Genomic DNA, 19,404 nt, shown 5'->3' on the forward strand with positions numbered 1-19,404 from the left:
GTGCAGCTCCCCGCAGGCGGTAGGCACGGGCATCCTGCAAAGGGTGGTGGCAGCAGGACCCCCCCCAGGGCTGGCAGCCCTCCGCTGTGTCACCCCTCCGCTGGCCAAGCTCTGCAGGGTTCCTGGCAGAGAGGCGCTGGCTGCCATAAACCGGGTTTCCCCACCCGTTTCCACAGCAACGCTCGATGACTGATTTCCTTCGCTGCCCTGCGAGCCAGACGCAGGAGCTCGGCCCTGGCATGCCGCCCCGGCACCCACAGAGCCCACCCGCAGCTGCCCCCCGGGGCCCTGGCACCGCCCCCCCCCCCCGGGCAGCACCCAGCACGGGGCCGGGGCTGGCAGAGTCCCCCCACCCCGTAAACATCGAGCCACCCACCCCAAACCCAACGCAGGGGGACGTGCGATGCTGCATTAAACAGAAGCGTTGCATCCAATGATAATTTCAGGGTGCACAAGGTCCCCAGCCTAAAGAGACACCGGCACACGGGGTATTTTTGTAATTATCATCAATGAGTCGTCGGTGCCCGATTGGGGTGATGTCGAAGGGTATGTGCAGCAATGCTTGCTGTGGAAGGGCTGATAAAAGGAGGGTGCTCTGCGAGGCACCCGCCTGGGGACAGCCACCGCTGCATTAACGGCAGGAGGAAACACCGTCCGTTTCGATCTGGCGGCAAAATTTAAAAAAAAAAAAAAAAAAAAAAAGGCTACGACTGCAACATTTCCCTTTTTTAAAATGCATTTTGCAGTTGGCTCCGTAAAAGTGGCGTTTGCATGTTGTCGCCCTACAAATCCCAAGTCTTCGACTTCTCGGGCTGCCGCGAAATGATGGCAGGAGATGCAATATCTGGAAGCGGAGCGACCGGAGATGAAATGGCCCAAGTGCAGCCTTTTTGTGAAAGCTTAGATTTGTGAAATGGTAACGCAGAGCAGCAGAAGGGCTGCCAGCACCGGGGAGCATCCCGGGGAAAAGGCCAGCGTGGGTGTACGCCGGGATGGGAACTGGAGGACCTTTCCCCCCCTGGGGACCTCTCCCACGGTGAGATGAAGGAGCGATGGGGGCCAAGCCATCAAATGACTTCAAATGGGGGGGGATTCATTTAAAAGCGTAGCTGGGGGTACTAGCCTTTGCTAAACACAGCCTATGAGGAGGGGGGTCCCCCTCCCCTCCCTCTCCCCCCCGGGCGGCGGGGCTGGCTCACCCTGCGGGCTCATGCAAAAAAAAAAAAAGTCAACATCTGGTTTTAGGAAAATTTAGGTTTTTTATAGGCCAAGGGTGAAATCCGAAGGCTATACTTAATAGCAGACGATGCAGCCCCCCTCCCAGAAGTCGCTCGCTCCCTCGTGCTCCTCCGTCCTGCGTGAGGCAGTGAGCTGCCCCGAAAATGTCCGGTGGTAGCAGCAATCGGCACCGAGACCTGTGGCCGCCCGACGGTCGGCGCCCGCCTCGCTGAGGACGAGGGCTATTTTTAGAGGACAAAGGGAAATGGCTGGTAACGTGCAATTATTTTCGGAGCCCGTAGAAAAGGCGCAGGATGCTCCCTGGCACTGCTCCACCGCGGATGCCGAGGGTGCCAGGGGAGGGGGGGCAGCGGGGATACCCCACGCCAGAGGTGCAAAGCCCCGCATCTCCATCCCCATCCCTCTCCCAGGGTGTCTGGAGGAGGGGTGGATGGCAAAGGCGGGCAGGCTCTAGTGCAGGTCGCAGGGATGTCCCAGGCTGCTGAGGGGTGGCGGCAGTCTCAGCGGTCCCAGCGTTAGCGTGGCACGTGGTCGCATCCAGGCCCGCAGGACAGTGGCACGTGCTGGGAGAAACCACTCGGGAAGCTTTACTGATGCTGCTTCCCCATAGGAGAACAGGTGCTTCATCTTCATCTTCACCTTCACCTTCATCTTCTGCAGGAAATTGGGATTTTGCTGCTAATAATGGCCAAATCATCACATCAGACCGAGCAGACGGCCCTTATCTTCCTTCTCTACCACTTGTGTTTCAGCAGTTAGGAGCGGGCTGGGTGCGAGAGGCTCAACACACTGAAGAGCACGAGATGCTCAGGTAGCAGGGAAGGGGGACACGGAAAGGCTGCGGTTATTAGTACCTCACACGGCAGCTTTCCCTCGCCGGAGGAAGAAGGCGCCAGGATCAGCAAACCCGGCAAAACCAAGAAGAAAAGAGCTGCCTAATTATGTTCCAAGTTTAATTAGTGCTAGTGGCATGGGAGATGGGAAGGTGGCCCTGGGTGTTGGAGAGGGGGAAGGCTGCGGCACTGTGCTGGTTTTGGCTGGGCTTAGGGTTAATTTTCTTCCCAGTAGCTGGTACGGGGCTGTGGTTTGGATTTGTGCTGGAAAGTGCTGATAACACAGGGATGTTCTCGTTACTGCTGAGCAGTGCTGACACACAGTCAAGGCTTTTTCTGCTTCTCACCCCACCCCACCAGCGAGCAGGCTGGGGGGCACAAGAAGTTGGGAGGGGACACGGCCGGGACAGCTGACCCCAACTGACCCAAGGGATATCCCACACCATATGGCATCATGCTCAGCGTATAAAGCTGGGGGAAGAAGAAGGAAGGGGGGGACGTTTGGAGTGATGGCATTTGTCTTCCCAAGTCACCGTTACGCGTGATGGAGCCCTGCTGTCCTGGGGATGGCTGAACACCCGCCTGCCGATGGGAAGGAGTGAATGAATTCCTTGTTTTGCTTTGCTTGCATGCGCGGCTTTTGCTTTACCTATTAAACTGTCTTCATCTCAACCCACTAATTTTCTCACTTTTACTGTTTCGATTCTCTCCCCCATCCTACTGGGGGTGAGCGAGCGAGCGGCTGCGTGGTGCTTAGTTGCCGGCTGGGGTTAAACCACGACAAGCACAAACCCTCTATCAGACATTGGAGAAGCCACACACTTCACCCAAAAACATCAACTCGGGAAAGAGAAAATGAAGAGTCTCCCCTGCCCATGCGCTTGCAGAGAGCGGGGCCTTTTGGGAAATCCCCGCCGGGCACCTCGAGAGGAGCTCTCGGAGGCGGCAGCTCTGCCAGCGTCTCCACGCTCGGCCCGAGGCTGGACGCTGTCCCTGGCTCTCCGGCAGGTTCCTGCTCGGGGTCACGTCTTTAACTAACACGGTGGAGCCTCCCCCCTTGGGGAAACTCACCCCGGCGCTGGTACCAAATACCCATCCCACCCTCCCCAAGCGGAGCTCCGAGCAGAGGAGAAAGGGGGATTGAAGAGGTGGAGCGTGGTAGGCAGAGGATGGCCTCGCTCATCGCACTGGTGGCTGCTGCCTCTCCCGCTGCCCGAGGTGGGGAGCCGAGCCCCGGCTGCCGGCAGCCCCCGGCCCCAGCCCGCTCCCGCAGCCCCTCGCCGTGCTGCGGTGCCGCAGGATGGCAGCAAATGCCGCCGCTCGGCGCTGCCAGCCGGGCTGGGGTGAGGGGGAGCGGGGCTGGGGGGGGGCCTGGGGACAGGCTATGGCCCCCCCCCCCAGCCCGCTGCGGTCCCCGCACCCCAGGGCCCTGCTGCCACCATCAGCTGCCCAGGCTAAGGGGTGATGCCCGCGCTGGGCTTCTCTGCTCTGGAAAACGGGGGAGCATTTTTCGGGGAGAATCATTAGGAAAAAAGCGAATCGCACCTCGCCCAGTAGCCTGGCCAGGGCCAGGCGTGCCTGGGGCCAGCGTGGGGACACGGTGAGCCGTCGGCTAATGGCCCGTGGGGATGCTGGAGCCCGGCTGACGCCCCAGGGTGGCCCCTGCTGCAAGCGGGGGGGTACCCCGGCCCCGTGCAGCGCTGACCCCCACCCTTCCCACTGGGACTGCTGGGCCCACCCAGCTCTGTGACGGCAGCCACCGAGGAGGGGGTCAACCCTTTACGCCACAGCAAAGCCCCTCCAGCTCCTACAGGTCGGGGACCCCCCCTGAGCACCCCGCATGGGGCTCACCGGGACGCACGGCCAGAGCCACTGGCGTACCACGGCTGCAAGGAGAGCAGGCACCCCCCTCCGCAACGCTTACTGCGGCCATCCCCGTGCCCCCACTTATTTCAGGAGCTTAACCCCGGTGACGGCTCCTGCAGGTCCCCCTGTGCCTCCTCCCAACGCGGGAGCGCTGGAACCGGGCACCGCTTTCACAGAAATCACCAAAAAGCAGGATTGAAAGGATCAGCCCATCCATTCCCCCACCCGAGGCAGGAGTTGCCTTAACCCGCTCTCCGGAGCCGGGCGATGCTGGAGCAGAGAGCACAATAAATGTAACACGTTCGTTAAATTCATAAGTGTTTCACCACTCGCTTAAGCCCAGGAGCATTTTTAAAGAGTCAACGTGATGCAAACAACTGTCACTTTATTGTCATTTCCAGCCGTACCGCAAAAGGCACACAACAAACTTCATTGGTACAAAATAATTCGCTGCGGGGTTTTTGTACAGTTTTCCTTGTGTTTTTCTTTTGCAACACAGTCACTGGCTCTCCCATCGCCCTGATGGAAAGATCCTTTCACAGAAAGGACTATTTCGTTCGTGCAGACAGATAGCTCATTATTGCAGCGGCAGCGGCACGAAGGGCAGGCGGGCACGGCCACCCCGGCCCCCGCGGCCACCCCGGCCACCTGCGGAATAAATGGCACCTCTGTGCCCCCCCTGCTCCCTGGCACAGCCCCGCCGGCTCGCCCGGCACCGCTCCTGCTTGCCACGGGGTGAGCTCCATCGCAGCCCCCGACATCGTTCCAACCCTGGCTGGGCTGCTTCGGTCCGGGTTTGGCTGCAGGATAATGGGGCAGGGGGGGCAAGAAACGGAGAGGCCCTGGTCCAGCTGCCTGCCCCCCCCTCCCCCCCCGCCCCCCGCCACGCTTTTTGAACAGCGTCGGGCGTTTCTTTACACAATTTACTTTTTCGCTCCCTCCAGCTACGTGTTTCTGCAGAGTAGTGGGCGAGGGTCCCACGGAGGACACCCGGGGCTTGCCGGCGGAGGGGGTGCCAGCAGGACCCCCCGGCTGGGTGCTGTGGCCCCAATGCCTCGCAGGGGCTGGCACAGGGGAAAAAAAAAAAAAAAAAAGAGGCTGGGGATGAATTTAGGGGATTTTCCTGCCCGTACCAGCCCGTGCGGTTCCAGCACGGCAGACCCACGTTGCTGGTGGACACACCAATCCCCCCCCGGCACGCTGTAAACCCGGCCGTGGATGGGGGTCTGGAGTGGGGCTGCTGCTAGCAAACCCCAGCATCCCAGCCTGGGATGCGGTGCCCACAAGAGAGGCTTTTGGGGTGTTTGCTGCGGTCCCCCCAAAACCAGAGCGGGGCACGTAGCCCTGAGCCCCCAGCGCAGCATCCCTCCGGCTGCCCCGGGGCGGCTTTAGGGGCCACCAGCCTCCTGCTCGCCCTGCCAGCATTTGGCTATCATCGACTTTATTTTCCTGGAATATCCCTCGTGCCGGGTGAGATCAAGCTCTGGGGTGGGGACACGCTGTGCCGGTGCCACGGTCCCGCAGTGCAGAGCCACGGCAGCGCCCGATGCTCTCCCCTACCAGCTCCCCTACCACAGGAACACCGATTTTTTTTTGCACCGTGCCAATAGCTGTGCTCCTTTTCTTTTGGTACCAGTTCCCCCTTCTCGGCTCCCTCCTCCATCATTTCTTAGAAAAATAAGATTGTGCTTATTTATAAAATAATTATTTTTTTTTTTTTTTAAGAAAAGTTTCCAGTTAAAAAAAGGTAGTATATCAAAATATGGCAAAACTTTGGCTGTCAATCGCTAAACTCTAATTAAAAATATCAACTAAAAAGGCATTGTGCTGTGAATATTAGCTGCTGTAATGCTTCACCCTCCGGTACCGATGGTAAATATTACACCTGGGCAGGTTAGCTTCCCTAGGACATACTCAGAAGCCGCCCTTGGGTTTTTCTAGCACATCACCATCATCCTTTAGCAGATCTATTCAAACTGTAAGAGACTTAAAGACGCGTGAAAAGCCTTGGTAAAATACAACGGAGACTGCACCGGGAAGAGCCACACTTACAACGCGGTTGCATACATATTCTTCTCGAGAGGAAAGTCTATTTTCTCACCTTAGTGCTTAGAAAAAAATATGATTGTTTATATGGTTCGTTAAAGAAGAGAGGCAGATCCTTTGTATAAAAGGTATTTTAGAGCAGAAGTAAAATGCAAATGGGTCTATAAGATCCAGACATATATAAACATACATACCTCGATATATTTATATATGTAATCTCTATATACTCAAAGTTCGGGATGCATTATTGCAATATCCTTACAGATGACCTATTCTTTTCCATTCTCCTTTGCTTTTGGTTTTCTTGGGTGGGGTTTTTTCCCTCAAAAAATAAAAAAAAAGATGAAAAAAACCAAGCTGCAGACGGCTCCGAGAGCTCCCAGCCGCCTCGCCGGGACCGCTCCGGCCCGACCTCCGGCACGTTGTTTTTTGGAAGAACTGTGTTGATGCTCTGCCCCAGCAGCTGCTGGCCGTGCCTTCCTCCACGGTACATCACCCACGCCCGGAGATCCCCGCCTGGTTATTGCTTAATTCTCCCCTCCCCATACTGGCCTTTAGGGTATTTACATTTCTTTGGCTTGACTTGAACACAAGAGTCTGGCACGTCCTCTCCGGCGGCGGCGGTTGTCACCAAGGCACCGCCGGAGCCGCCGGCAGCGCTGAGGATGGGGGCAAGGAGGCAAAGAGGCCACCTCGCCACGAGGCAGTGAGAAAACACGGGCTGCCTTCTGCTAGCGCAAACGAGTTGTGCTTCTCCCCGGTCGAAATAAGACAACTTGTGTTTTGCGCAAACTCATCCGGAGGAGAAAGGATGCTGGGGGACCGCCGGCGGGACTCCGCCATGCCCGCGGGTCTCCGTCCCGCCCGCCGTCAGGGCGATCCTCCGAGTGCAATGGTTTCCACGGCCTCGGTTTGCAGGGAGCGGGGCGGGGCGGGGGGAAGGCGGCGTTGGCGGCCCCCGATGCAGGGCAGGGAGCCCCAGCCTCCCCCCCCCCCCACCCCGAGGGCGGGCAGCCAGTCCTGCCCCCCGCGGCGCTCAGACGACGAACTCGGGGACTTCGTCGTGGGTGAGGTCCAACGAGAAGTATTTGCTGGTTCTTTTGACGGGGAAGGTCTCCTGGATGTTGATGCACTGCTGGGCCAAGCAGCCGTTGCAGTAGAGCCCTTCCTCCTCCAGCCCGTGGGCGCAGCCGAAGGTGTAGCTCTGGGCTGTATCCTGGCAGAGGTTGGCCAGCTGCAAGAAGTCCTTCTGGTAGAGCCGAATGTCATCCAGGCTCAGGCTGTGCCGGTCCGTCGACGTCTTCGGTTTCCTGCACGTCGTCTGGGCAAAGCGGAGAGGAGGCTCAGGACCCGCCGGGGAGCCAAGGGGGTCGGGGAAACCCAAAACCCCGGTGCCAGCAGGGCTTTGGGTTTCACCAGAGCTCCACCAGCACCACGTACCTGGGGTAAGGAGTCAGTGCTCTGCCCCCGCAGCTTCACCACTGTCTCTGAGGAGCTGGAGGTGGAGGAGCTGATCTCTTTCACGATTAGCCCTGCATGGGGGAGAGAGGAAGAGGAGGGCGCAAAGGTTATTTCGAGACTTCTCAGCTCTCTTGGGATCCGTGCCCGCCGCCCCTGGGGGCCTACCCTTGCTTTGGGGCAAAGGCACCCTCAGCTCAACGGGGCCCCCCCAGTGGCTCCGCTTGCAAACAGCTTTACCTGCAAGGCATCCCAAATTTGCACCAAAATAGCATCCAAAACCTTCCCCAGGGAGCCTGGCACCCTGGAGACCTCCTAGTAGCACCCAGCACGAAGCTGGAAATGCGTGCGACTCTCTGGGTGCAGGCACAGCTCCGGAGAAGCCAGGCTCACACGTGTGATAACAGCACCCGTGCTCATGGGAACAAGCAAAGGGTTGTCCTGAAGATGAGAGTGGGGGCCAGCAATTGAGAACATCGCCAAAACTATGTCCATTGCCTGTGGGCAGCTCCTGCCATCATCCCCTGGTATCTCCAAATAATCCGGCGTGCTCGGGCACACCCCCCCGTGCCACGGGGCGGCTGCACGGAGCATCAGCCCTGCTCCGAGTAAAACCTGCACCTTTCCTGAGCAACCCCTTCTTTTTATAGCTTCACCAAATTTACCCCATCTCTCCTTCAACACACTGGGTGAACAGCTTTTCCCGGCGTCCCAGACGGACACCTCGGAATAATTTCGCTCTGCCGAACACCAAAGGTGTGACTGGCATTGGGGAATTGGAAATAAAAGCGGCCGCCGCCTTACCCGAGTGCCCGTTGAACTTGCGCGACAGCAGCATGTCCTCCGTGATGTAGACGCACATGTCGGGGCTCACCTCCATCTCGCCAGCCTGCTCCAGCTCCCGGGGGTCATCCACCAGCATCTCGATTTCTGCAAGCGGGGAGGAGGTGGGACGAGTCATTGACGTGCACCTTCAGAGCACCCTCCAACCCAATCACCCGGTGAGACCCAAGCCAAAAAGCCCGTGCCAGCTGGTGTCTCACCGTCATCCTGGGAGTCCTCCTCCAGCCGGTCCTTCCCACTGCTCTCCACTCCGGAGGTGTGGGAGCTGCCGTGGCTGGTCATGGAGCTGCAGGTCTTCAGCTTGCGGTGAGCGCCGGCGCCCGAGAAGCCGTCCTCGGGCCCCATCTCCCTGGGTTTGGGGTCGGTCTCGATGCCCGAGGTGTGGGAGCTGCTGTGGCTGGCGGTGGAGTGCCGGGAGAGGCGCTTGTGCCGGATGCTGCCGGCGCTGCTGCCGCTGGCCCGCGAGCGCTTCTCCAGCTGCTCCATGTCCAGGTCGAGGGTGTCGCTGATGTATGACTCGCGGTACTGCTTCTTCTCTGCGAGGCCAGTGGCACGCCGTCGGCACGCAGCAGCCTGCACCCCAACCCCCCCGGGGTGCCCTGACCCCCCTGGGAAGGGCCCGGCCCCCCTGCCCCCCCCGACACCCAGGGGTGCCGTCACCCAAGCCCGGCGGGATGGCACACCAGGAGCCAGCCCTGTCCCGGCGGCATTTGGGGATGACGAGGTGGGGAGCCTCAAACCTGCTGTGCTCTGTGCTGTGCCATCCCTCCAAAGGAGGATGAGGAGGAAGAGGAAAAGGAAGAGGAGGAGGAGGAGGAAGATGACGATGAGGAGGAAGAAGGTGAGGAGGAAGAGGAGGAGGAGGAAGGAAATGAGGAGGAAGAAGAGGAGGAGGAAGATGAGAAGGACGATGAGGAGGACGAGGAGGAAGAAGAAGAGGAGAAGGAAGAGGAGGAGGAAGAAGAATAGGAGGAGGAGAGGAAAGAGGAAGAGGAGGAGGGGAAAGAGGAAGGTGAGGACGAAGATCTTCCATTTGCACAAGGGCTTTCTGAGCTTGGAGACGGGACGCGGGGCACTGGGAAGCGCTGCATTGAGGCACTGGGAGGACCATCAGGGACCGCAGCGGGGCTCGTGCCCATCCCTAAGCAGCCGGGGAGGGGGAGGGGGGTCTGTGGGCACCCAGCCCAGCCGGGAGAGGGTTTGCCTGTCGGGCAGGGCCAGGATGCACCGATGCATGGTCGAGGGGGGACGTGGAGGCAGCCACCCCCGACACGCTCCCAGCCACGGGGCTGGCGCAAGGACCAGGCGCTCGTACAGACAGAAAAGCCGAGCGGGAGCTCGGCACCGGTGGGATTCACGCCCCGGGGGGGCACCTACCCTCGTTCTCCTCCAGCTTGCGGACCTGGCGCAGGACGGGCTGCAGGTTCATGTAGAGCCGGTGGCTGCTGCTGAGCAGCTGCAGGAGGTGGCGGGAGCGCAGCGGGCAGCCCGTGTAGTAGATGAGCTTCCTGGCCGAGGGCAGCCCGTCCGGCAGGATCTCAAACTTCTTGCCCTGAGTGGGAGAGGGGGAACATCAGCCCCGGAGAGACAAATACTCTACTTCTCGCCCAGTCCTGTTGCAGCCCGCCTATTAACCCCCCAGCTTGCAATCACCCCACTTGAGGTCTGTGCAACACCACCCCGTGCCCAAATCAAAGCCCAGCAGCGACACGGGCAGAGATGCTCTGCCTGGGGATGGCGGCACTGACCACGAACACCAGTTTCCCCACGTTTGTCCAGGGGAAGTCGTAGAGCAGCTGCTTTTCTTCATCCAAGTTCTGCAAAAAGAGGAGAGGCAGGCCCGGCTGAGGATGCCGGCAGGGGCTGCCCACGCCTGCCTGGCAGCGGGCAAGGAGCCGAGCCGTCGCCCTCGCTCAGCCGCCTACCTGGAAGATCTGGATGCCCCGCGTGGTCAGCCCCAGCGTCAGGGAGGCCTCCACCTCCCTTTTGTCCTAAGGGGGAAAAAAATTAGATGGTTTTAAATACACGATTTGCAGCACAAAGTGGATAAATCTGGCCCCTCAGCCCAGGTATCCTCCTCTAATCACCCCATCTCCCGTGCAGCAGCAACAGCCGCAGACAGTAGGTGCCACATTAATCATATAATTATTTAGGTTGGAAAAAGACCCTTAAGATCATCAAGTCCAACCGTTTAATTAATGACGCACACACACCGCCCGGTCGCACCCTCCCCAGCCTCACCTCCCAGGCACCTGCCACCCCCCTCACCGCCCAGAAACACCCCAGCTTAAGGGTCTGGAAAAGCAGTTTAACCTCAGAAAACTTGGCAGGACCTTCAGAAACAGAGCTGGGGCACTTTTACGCTTGAGCCCGACCCGCCTCTGCACCGGCGCAGAGCAGGTGACGGTGGGGCAGCCCACCCTGCCTGCAGCAGCGTGGGTGGCACTGGCCACGCACATGGCCACTGTCCCCCACGCACATCTCCCTGGGGGGCTGGAAACAAAGTTTTATTTTTTTTTTTACAGCCCTTTTTAACAATGTACCCCCTTGCCGTGCTCAGACACTCTCTGTATTTGCCATTCCCTGTGCTCTCCCGAAGGCAAACTTCTCTTTAACTTAAGGATGCTACAAAATGGTTTGCGAAGCACCAGCTCCCAGCAAACAAATTGCTTTGTTCCCAGGAGAAAAACCCAGCATATATTTCTTAGGGAGGGGATACCAAAAAATAAGATCCCGGAAACCTCACGGCTGCCTCCTCGCACCCTGGCAAACCTCTCGCCTCTCCATAGCGTGTAGAAAACGGCAGGACTATAAAAAGCTGCATCTCCCTGCCTCTGGGAGCGAAGCACTGCCCTCGAGACCGCTCTGCTCCAGCCAGCGAGTGCCAATTCAAATGCAGCTCTTCCCAAAATACCTTAGAAATTGCTCGGCAGTTGCTCCTTTCAATAAAAAGCAGCCCTGAATCCAAAGCCCAGCCCGGGCTCACCTTGTACAACCTGTAGTAGTGCACAGCCACGTCGTCCAGCCGGACGGCCTCCTTGATGTACTTGAGATGGGCTTCGGAGGCCGTCAGGGCAAACTGATCTTTGTGCATGTTTGGGACGTGCTTCAGGATGTAGTCCTTGCCCCTCTTCGCAACCACCTGTTTGGAGGAGAAAAGAAACTCGTCCGGGGGAGCCGCTCCGTGCTCGCCCGGGGCCGGCCGCCAGCCCCGGCGCTCCCGGGCAGCGGCGATTTCCAGGGAAGAGGGAAATCGGAGCAATACGCTCCATTATAGAGACCTGCAAGCAAAAATAAAATAGATAGCAGCAGCCAACAACTTTTCGCCGGCAGGATTTCCCACTGGGAAGTGGACGTTTGCTCCGCGTGCCCGTCCCACGGAGCTCACACCACCGGTGACACCCATGCCGGGGCAGGGAGAGCCACGCACGGGGTCCCTGCACGGCTGGGGACGCGGCCCCGGGGCCATCGCTCCTCAGCGACACGTACAATAAAAAGGGAAGCTGGTAGATTTGGGGCAAACCCCGGAAAGCACATGAAGTGGGCAACGGTGCCTACATCTTTTATTAATCTTCCCAGCATCCGCTGGCAGCCGTGGCCACGGGGAACCACGGGGGAGGTTCAGCTGTTCGGGGTCCAAGGGCACATCACACGCAGCCGTGCAGCCCCTCGCCGCTCCTCTCTAACTGATATTTACCTGTCTGGTAATAAACGGACTTGTTTTTGGGTACCCCGCAGAGGCTGGCCCAGGCCCTCGCTGCGGGGAGGAGGGTCCCAGCCGAAGGGGGTCCCGGCCGGGAGCTGCCTGTGCCACTGCCGTGCCATATGGGACCGCTCCCTACTCCACTCCTGCGCAAAGTCGTCGGGACGGCATCGCCCCAGTGCCTCACTCTGCCTGCCGGTCAGAGGTGACCTGAGGCTGGGTGTCACCCTGTGCCCTGCCTCAGTTTCCCTCCAGGACTGTCCCAGGAGCTGCCTACACCCATGGCCGCTGCCAGCACGGCAGACACCAGTTCCCAAAGGGCTGCAAAGCCCCAGGGGGTGTACACGACGATGGCTGGGGTGACGCCGCAATGGCACGTGGCATGCAGGGAAGCCCCCCGCGGGCATCCCTGCAGCACACAGGGAAATCCCCAGCAGCGGTGTGGGCTGCCCCAGCCACCGCACCGACCCCAACCCCAACCCCCCCTGCCCGCAGCTATTTGCAGCCCCGCAGTTGTCAGAGGTTATTAATAACCGGGACTAAGCCGGGAGACAGGGAGGCAGCAGGAAAGCCGCCCGCCCGGGAAGCCTCCGAGCAGCCCAGCATCAGCAGCCTTGCGGGGGTTCACGCGAGCTTAGAGCGGGGAGCCCATCACGGCGCGCTTACCCAGGCGGGGAAATAGGCTTCGGGCTCGAAGTACTTCCCGTAGTGCTTGTTGCGCTTGAAGTCGCCCAGGTCGGCTTGGAGGGCGAAGGCGGTGAGGAGGAAATAAGCCTCCTCGCGCAGCACGCACTGGGAGTGCAGCACTTGCTTCCGCAGGTGCCAGTAGTAGTAGTAGCGTGCCGTCCGGTCGCTGCGGGGGGAAGCAGAGGAGAGAGGGGAGGAGAGGGGAGCTAGCGGGACACCTACCCACCACCCAGGCCAGGGGGTGGGAGACAACTCCGGCACCTTCCTCCCGGCGGGAAGCTCTTACAGAGGGAGCAGGGCTGGGCGCCGAGTCGTTTGCCCCCTTTTCCCCCGTTCATTAAAGCCGGGGCTCCCATTAAGTGATGCAAAACAGCAGCCGCTTCGCTGTGCTGAAATTCCCAGGCCTCCCGCCGCCAGAATAAATCCCCCCGAAAGCAGCCTTGCGTGGCTGCAGATGCTGCAGATGCCGTCATGTCCCCAGGCGCCCAAGACCCTGAAAATCATTTCTACCCTGAAACGGGACCTCAAGCTCCCACCCAGCCACAGGCACACGCGTGAATTAAAATCAGGCTGTGCCGCGGGTTAAGCTGTGACAAAACCCTAAACGCCGATGTCCCCAGCCCCCCAAAACACTTCCTCCTCGCTGGCTGGGAGCAGCGTCCCCACCTGCCCCCGGCACCCAGCCACAAACGGCCCCAACAGAAGGGCTGAGCTTTTGGGTGCACGAGCAGCATCCCACGCAGCATCCCGCAGCATCCCGCGCAGCATCCCGCAGCATCCCGAAGCTGCGCAGCCCCAGTGAGCGGTGCCTGAGCCAGGGGCACCCCGGGGTGCTCCCCTGCCAGCCGCTCGCCCTGGCTGGGTGCCCACCGCGGTGGGGACGGGTGGGTGCACCCTACCTGATCAGCCTGCCGTTCTCCACATAGTACTGCACTCGGAAGTGGATGATCATCGGGGGGCCAAACTGGTCGATCCCCTGGAACGGAGGAGATATTCAGGGCTGCTGCGGAGACCCCAGCATTGCGCCCCAGCCCCCGACCCCTCGCTTCGGCTCGCCCGGGGCCGGGTCCGTCACGGCCACCCCCTTGCCCCCCACAGGGTGAAAGCCGCAGGGGAGAGTTCACTCGCTAACGCCAACCACATTTTTTTCCTGAATTAGAGTTTGACACCCGTTTTTTTTCCCCAATATGCTGAAACATGCAGGGGATTCGGACTTAAAGAAGCAGGCGGCTGGGTTCGAGACCCCCAGGGGTCTGCAGCCCCCCCACCACCACTGTCCCTCCCCAGCCCATCACCCATCAGTCCCCGTCTCAGCACCAGCACGGGAGCCTTCACACCAACCCCCTTGGCACGTTGCATTGAAATAATTAAAAGGTGCTTTCGGAGGAAAAGAGCCAAACGCTTGATTTTAGAAACTGGAAGAAAGGGACACCTTAAAAATTCTGCTAATATAAGGAAACGAGGGAGGAAAAAATTCCCACCGCTGGGGTGGGGAGCGTGGAGGACGCGTCCCCAGCTGGGGCGTGTGGTGGCACTTGGGGTGACGGCCATCAAACATCATCCGGGTTTTTGTTTTGCACGCCCGCCCCCGCCGCCCCACGCTGGCTAACAGCCAAGTGCCTCCCCCCCCCTCCACCCCCCGCCCCTCGGCTGCGTTTTCCCGTGTCCTGGAAGTGACCTGCGATGGGGACAGAGGTGGCCTTACTGCCGTCAGCTCTCCATGCAAGACCTCACCGCTGACCTTGCTGGCCTCCTTCTTCCACTCCTTGGGGCAGTACTTGTAGAGTTTCTGGGCCAGGTCCATGTACACGTGCTCATTGTCTGGGCGGGACAGAGGTGGCATCAGCATCCCCTGCGTGTCCCCTGTGTCCCACCGAGCCTTGCCCTGGCCCCCCCGACCCATCGGCGGGTGGTATGGGGGGGGGGTCCATAACCTCCTCACCACTTAACAAGAGGCCACCAAAGGGCTGGGTAAATTTGCACCCACCTTTGGGCAAACATGCACCCCCGACCCGGTGGCATCGTGCCTTGCCGAGCCGTGACGGCATCGGGCTGGACCGGCCACGGGCACCGAACCCACGGCATAAGCCCCCCGACTTACTCTGGATGACGCTGAGCCCGAAGAGGTGACAGTCCTTCAGCCTCAGGAGGTCACACACCCGCACCAGTAACTCGTGGCACAAAATCTTCACCTGCAAAAAAACACTACACGTGGTCCCCGCTGCATCTGCGCTGTGCCCAGCTGAGCCGGGCAGGTGGCACCGAACCCCCCGCCGGGTTCCCGAGCAGGACCGGGGGGTGACAGGCTGGGCTGCAGGGCTCATTTTTCCACGGGGCCAACGTGGAAGTCCCCAAAAGGAGGCTCCCACCCCGGGGTGCAGGACCAGAGTGGAAGTCCCCAAAAGCAGGCTCCCACCCCGGGGTGCAGGACCAGAGCTCTCCCGGGGATAAGATGCACGGGGGACCATGGGGCAGCTCAAGAGCAGCAGGCGGTGGTGGATACCTCGCTGCAACCAGCCCGGTGCCGGGGAGATGGCTTTGGAGGCAGAAAACAGAATATTGGGTGGTGGGGAATTCAAAAAAACCAAAAACTGGAAGAATTTTATGTTAAATACTGCATCTGAATCAGAGCCAAATCCCCCTCCTGCTTATTTGCTGGGGGACACGAGGCCAAACTGCCATCCACAATGGATGCGTGGAGTGAGGACCAAAGGAGGAAGGACTGCCCGCTCCTCGTCGTGCCACCCCTTGGGATGGCACGTGGCAGGTCACCCGCCGAAAATCACGGCCGCTGCCAGCAGCACATCGAGTCGAGAAGCAGGAGAGCCTAAAACGTTGCCGCAGCCTTCAGGGGGAATAACTCGCGTGCATTTCTCCGGCAGGGCGAGAGGCAGGGAGGCTTAAAATTAAAAACAGAAGCAAAACCAGCGCTTGCAAATGCACCCGGTTGCAAGCCCTGGGTGTGATGAAAACCTCAGTCCTCAGGGGGGTTCCCCAGCCCCTGCGCCGCCTTACGTTGATGATGATGTTGAGGGAGTCGTCGTTGGGGAGGAAGATGCAAACGCTGCGGCGGTCCTGCATGACTCTGTTGTTGTGGAAGGTCAGTTTGTTCATCGTGGTCCGGGCTCAGGGCTCGGGGCAGGCGGCGGGCACCTCACCGGTGGGCCGGGGCGGCCTCGGTCCCCGCGGGCGCCATCCCTGCGGGCGAGAGGGGGGCTGAGCCCCACGCGTGGCACCCTCGGCTTCCCGCATCCCAATGCAGGCATCCTTCCCACCCGTCAGCATGTCCCCCCAGAAGCAGGGTGTCCCCCAAAACTCCCGAATGCACCCCGCCATGGCCGCCCCGCATCCCAACCCCAGCGCCGCTGTTGGGGCAGCGCAGGATCGCAGCTGAGCCCAAAAAACCTGACCCAGCAGTTTCATTCTCCCGGCTCGGGTTCAGAAAAACCTCAGGAAAGACTTTCCTGGCATCATTAAAAAAAATAAAAGTCTATCTGCTGGGAACAAACCCGGCTCTGCCGGAGAGGAGCGGCACGGTGGCGTGGGAGGTTTTGCTGCCAGCAGCAGAAAGGCGAGGGGCTGGTGCGGGGTCCCGCGGCAGGACCCCCCGCAACCCTTCCAGTATCATTCCCCCCCAGCCCCAGCTCTTTACGGGGGTTAAATAAAACGAAACCAAGCGCTAACAGTGATCTGCAGAGAGGAATCGCCGCCTCTTGCCATTTCCCAGCGTTCGCCTAAATCCTTACTGGGGCCGAGCGGGTGAATCCATCCTAGCGCTAACCCCAGGCAATTCTTATTTTCAAGAGCAAGTATTCCTTCAGCCCTTTTTACCCCATGACCATGCCCAGGGACACAAATGCACGCGTGACACAATGAGCAAGGATCTTTAACCTCTAAACTAGTTCAGCCTTTTTCTAACCCATAGATTTATGCTGGCACCGAGGACAGTATAGTGTCTCCCTCTTCACCAAATATTTGCTTTGGTCTAAATGAAAATGCCTTTGGCTTCCAAAATAGTTTAACTTGCATATTTGTACAGCAGGGAAAAAAGTGCCCTGAGGTGACTTTGTGTTAGGTAGTTACTGGGGTTTTGCAGAAGTTGGGAAATCCAGAGGTGATGCTCTCTCGCCATGCCACTCTGGGTTTGCACCAAGGCCCCATGCAGCTGTGCAGCGTGGCCGTGCATTGCAGCCATGCATTGTGGCCATGCATTGCATCTATGCATTGCATCCATGCATTGTAATGGTGCATTCTGGCCATGCATCGTGGCTGTGCATTGCATCCGTGCATCGTGGCCATGTATTGCACCTGTGCATTGCATTTGTGCATCGTGGCCATGCACTGCACCTGTGCATTGCATTTGTGCATCGTGGCCGTGCATCACGGCCGTGCATTGCATGTGTGCATTGCATTTGTGCATCGTGGCCGTGCATCGTGGCCGTGCATCATGGCCGTGCATTGCACCCGTGCATTGTGGCCATGCATCGTGGCCGTGCCTTGCATCTGTGAATTGCAGCTGCGCGTCGTGGCCATGCATTGCATCCGCGCATCGTGGCTGTGCATCGCAGCCATGCCCAGACACGACTGATCCCAACTGGGAGCAAACAGTGCAGCGGACAGGTTGGTTTCAAGGTTCATTAAAAATCACAGCGGTGAACAAAACGGGGCTGAAGGTATTTGGCAAACATCCTCGCCCCAGCCGGGCGCCCGGCAGCTCTCGTGCGCCGACGTGGGGCTGGGCGTGAAGCGACTTGCCACAGGCTGTGGCAGGGAGAGCGCCGCGTCCCCGGCAAAGCAGCCGTGCCCCGGGGCACCCTCCAGCACCCTCCGTGCCCTGCTCCCACCCAAAGCTCTCCTGCAGCCCCGACGGGTGCACGAAAGCACCTTCCCACCACAGCCCCGTGGGCTACAGCCAGCTCAGAACTACAGCCACAGGTACAAACCGCCCCTGATTTATTGGTAAAACCATCACCAGGAGGTTGTTCTCTGCCGCCAGCACCGCGGCGTCAGCCCCGCACACTCGGGGCCCCGCAGCATCCCTGCCGTGGGAAAGAGCCTGGAGCAGCCGGTCGGGAACGGGTCTCTCCTCCGCCACAGCCTCTGCACCAAGCCCTGCTCGCAGTGGGATCCCCGAGGAAAACACCTTCTTAAAAGCACTTGGAAATGAAAACAAGTCTTCAGGGCGCTGGCAGAAACCCCAGTGTCACAGCTCATCACCTCACTGCCTCCAAACTGCCTTTAAAAACCAGGCAGGGGCTGGGCATCGGGCCCCACCATGCAGCCTGTGCGTCCCCCGGGAGAGCTCCCCCGCTGTACCACGCTGCTCTTGGCATCCCAGGGCTGTTCATTCCCCCGGGAGCCGGGCCAGTCGATATATTTACTCCTATTCCTGCAGCCTGAATTGGTCCCTGAGCATCGGGGATTAAAACACACAAGCTGGTGTCAGCGGAGCACGGGCGGCTCGGTGGGGATGACACCGCCTGAGCCAAAGAAAACATCTCCCCCAGCAGCAGCTCTGCAGGGCCCTACCTGCGAGAGCAAGCAAAACACCGCAGGAAAAAACCCCACGTACTTTGGTATTTGTACATAAAATGCTCCAGTTCCTGCTGCTGAATAAGAATGTCCCATCAGACAACCTCGCTCTCTGCATAGGGCACCACGGGGGTGGCCGGCGGCTTTGCGAGACCCCCCTTAGCTCCTGGAGCTTCCCCCGGGGCTCTGCCAGCCCTCCGCGAGCTGGAGCCACGGCAGATTTAGCGAGCGGGCACAAAAAGCCCTTTCCAGGGCAATGTGCCTCCAGCAGCCTCGGCCAGACGCCGGCAAATTCTTTCCGAGCATCTGCTGCTCATTCCTACAATGTCAGCTTTGATTCCCCGGGACCCCGTGCCGCTGCCCTCGCTGAGTCGCTCCTGCTCCGGCGCAAGCGCCGACACGAGGCACGAACATGCCCGTCTCCGAGCTGGAAAGAGCCTGGATTGCAGGGAGAGCCCCCCTGGAACGCCGCACCGGGGCGGGGGGGGGGGGGTGGTGACCTGTGTCAACCTCCACCCCGGCCAGTTTTGCGAGGGGTTTTCCATCTGGAGAGCAAAGCCGGCTGGAAAAAACACTGGGAATGAGGACTCGGGCATGGATCAGCCTCCGCAGCGCCGGGAGATCCAGGTCTTCCAGCCGCGCTTTCCCTGCTGTAGGGAAAAGAGCATTAAAACTCCATAGGAAGTCATTGCAAACCCCTTATGCGCTTCGTAACTCCGGGGCTATGTGGAGAAAATCTTTGGATCCACCGTGTTTTTCATCCCCGGCTGCTGTTTACCAGTCTCCCTCCCTCGTACCAACGCCACGGGATAAACCCCGTCGCAAAGCTCTGCTGTAAAGAAAACATCACGCAATAAACTTGCCGGCCGGCGCGGCTTGGAAAAGCAGCTCGGGCCGTCGCTGCTGACTCGGCGGGGGATTTATTCAGCACAGGGTCTTGCAAACGGGGCTGAGGGCAGGCAGAGGCTGGGCCCGGTTCAGCCGGAGGTGCCGGAGCAGTGTGCCAGGCTCTCATAGGAAATACACATTTGGATGCAATTCCAGGGTTGGGGATTTAACATCGCTTGAACTTGCCGGCTGAGGTGGGTTTTTCTTCCAAAGAAGCAAGCGCGCAGCTTCTGTGCATGCGAAGCGAGGCTGGTTTGCATGTGCAGCGTTTCTTCCCCCCTCCACGTATTTAATTACATTTAAAAGAAG

At 59.6% G+C, this 19,404-nt stretch overlaps 1 protein-coding gene across 6 annotated transcripts in view; it reads right to left on the reverse strand.

The window, feature by feature from the left end:
• Positions 1–4,846: 4,846 nt before the first annotated feature.
• The window catches only part of FRMD6 (FERM domain containing 6), a 39,459-nt gene continuing 24,901 nt past the window's right edge, over positions 4,847–19,404 (reverse strand). For 2 of the 6 annotated variants that reach the window (XM_076345764.1, XM_076345766.1), the window contains 13 exons: positions 15,691–15,873; positions 14,777–14,867; positions 14,354–14,496; positions 13,575–13,651; positions 12,655–12,841; positions 11,272–11,427; positions 10,211–10,276; positions 10,034–10,102; positions 9,663–9,837; positions 8,486–8,821; positions 8,247–8,372; positions 7,425–7,516; positions 4,847–7,305 (listed from right to left, as the gene is read on the reverse strand). In XM_076345764.1, the coding sequence (XP_076201879.1) occupies positions 7,021–7,305; positions 7,425–7,516; positions 8,247–8,372; positions 8,486–8,821; positions 9,663–9,837; positions 10,034–10,102; positions 10,211–10,276; positions 11,272–11,427; positions 12,655–12,841; positions 13,575–13,651; positions 14,354–14,496; positions 14,777–14,867; positions 15,691–15,789 (1,902 nt within the window). In that variant the 5' untranslated portion in view covers positions 15,790–15,873 and the 3' untranslated portion in view covers positions 4,847–7,020. Of the gene's footprint in view, positions 7,306–7,424; positions 7,517–8,246; positions 8,373–8,485; positions 8,822–9,662; positions 9,838–10,033; positions 10,103–10,210; positions 10,277–11,271; positions 11,428–12,654; positions 12,842–13,574; positions 13,652–14,353; positions 14,497–14,776; positions 14,868–15,690; positions 15,892–19,404 lie in introns of those variants that run through there. The other 4 variants (XM_076345768.1, XM_076345767.1, XM_076345765.1 and 1 more) reach the window with 4 other exon arrangements.

The sequence above is a fragment of the Aptenodytes patagonicus genome, chromosome 7, assembly GCF_965638725.1.
Source record: "Aptenodytes patagonicus chromosome 7, bAptPat1.pri.cur, whole genome shotgun sequence".
Classification (NCBI taxonomy): domain Eukaryota; kingdom Metazoa; phylum Chordata; class Aves; order Sphenisciformes; family Spheniscidae; genus Aptenodytes; species Aptenodytes patagonicus.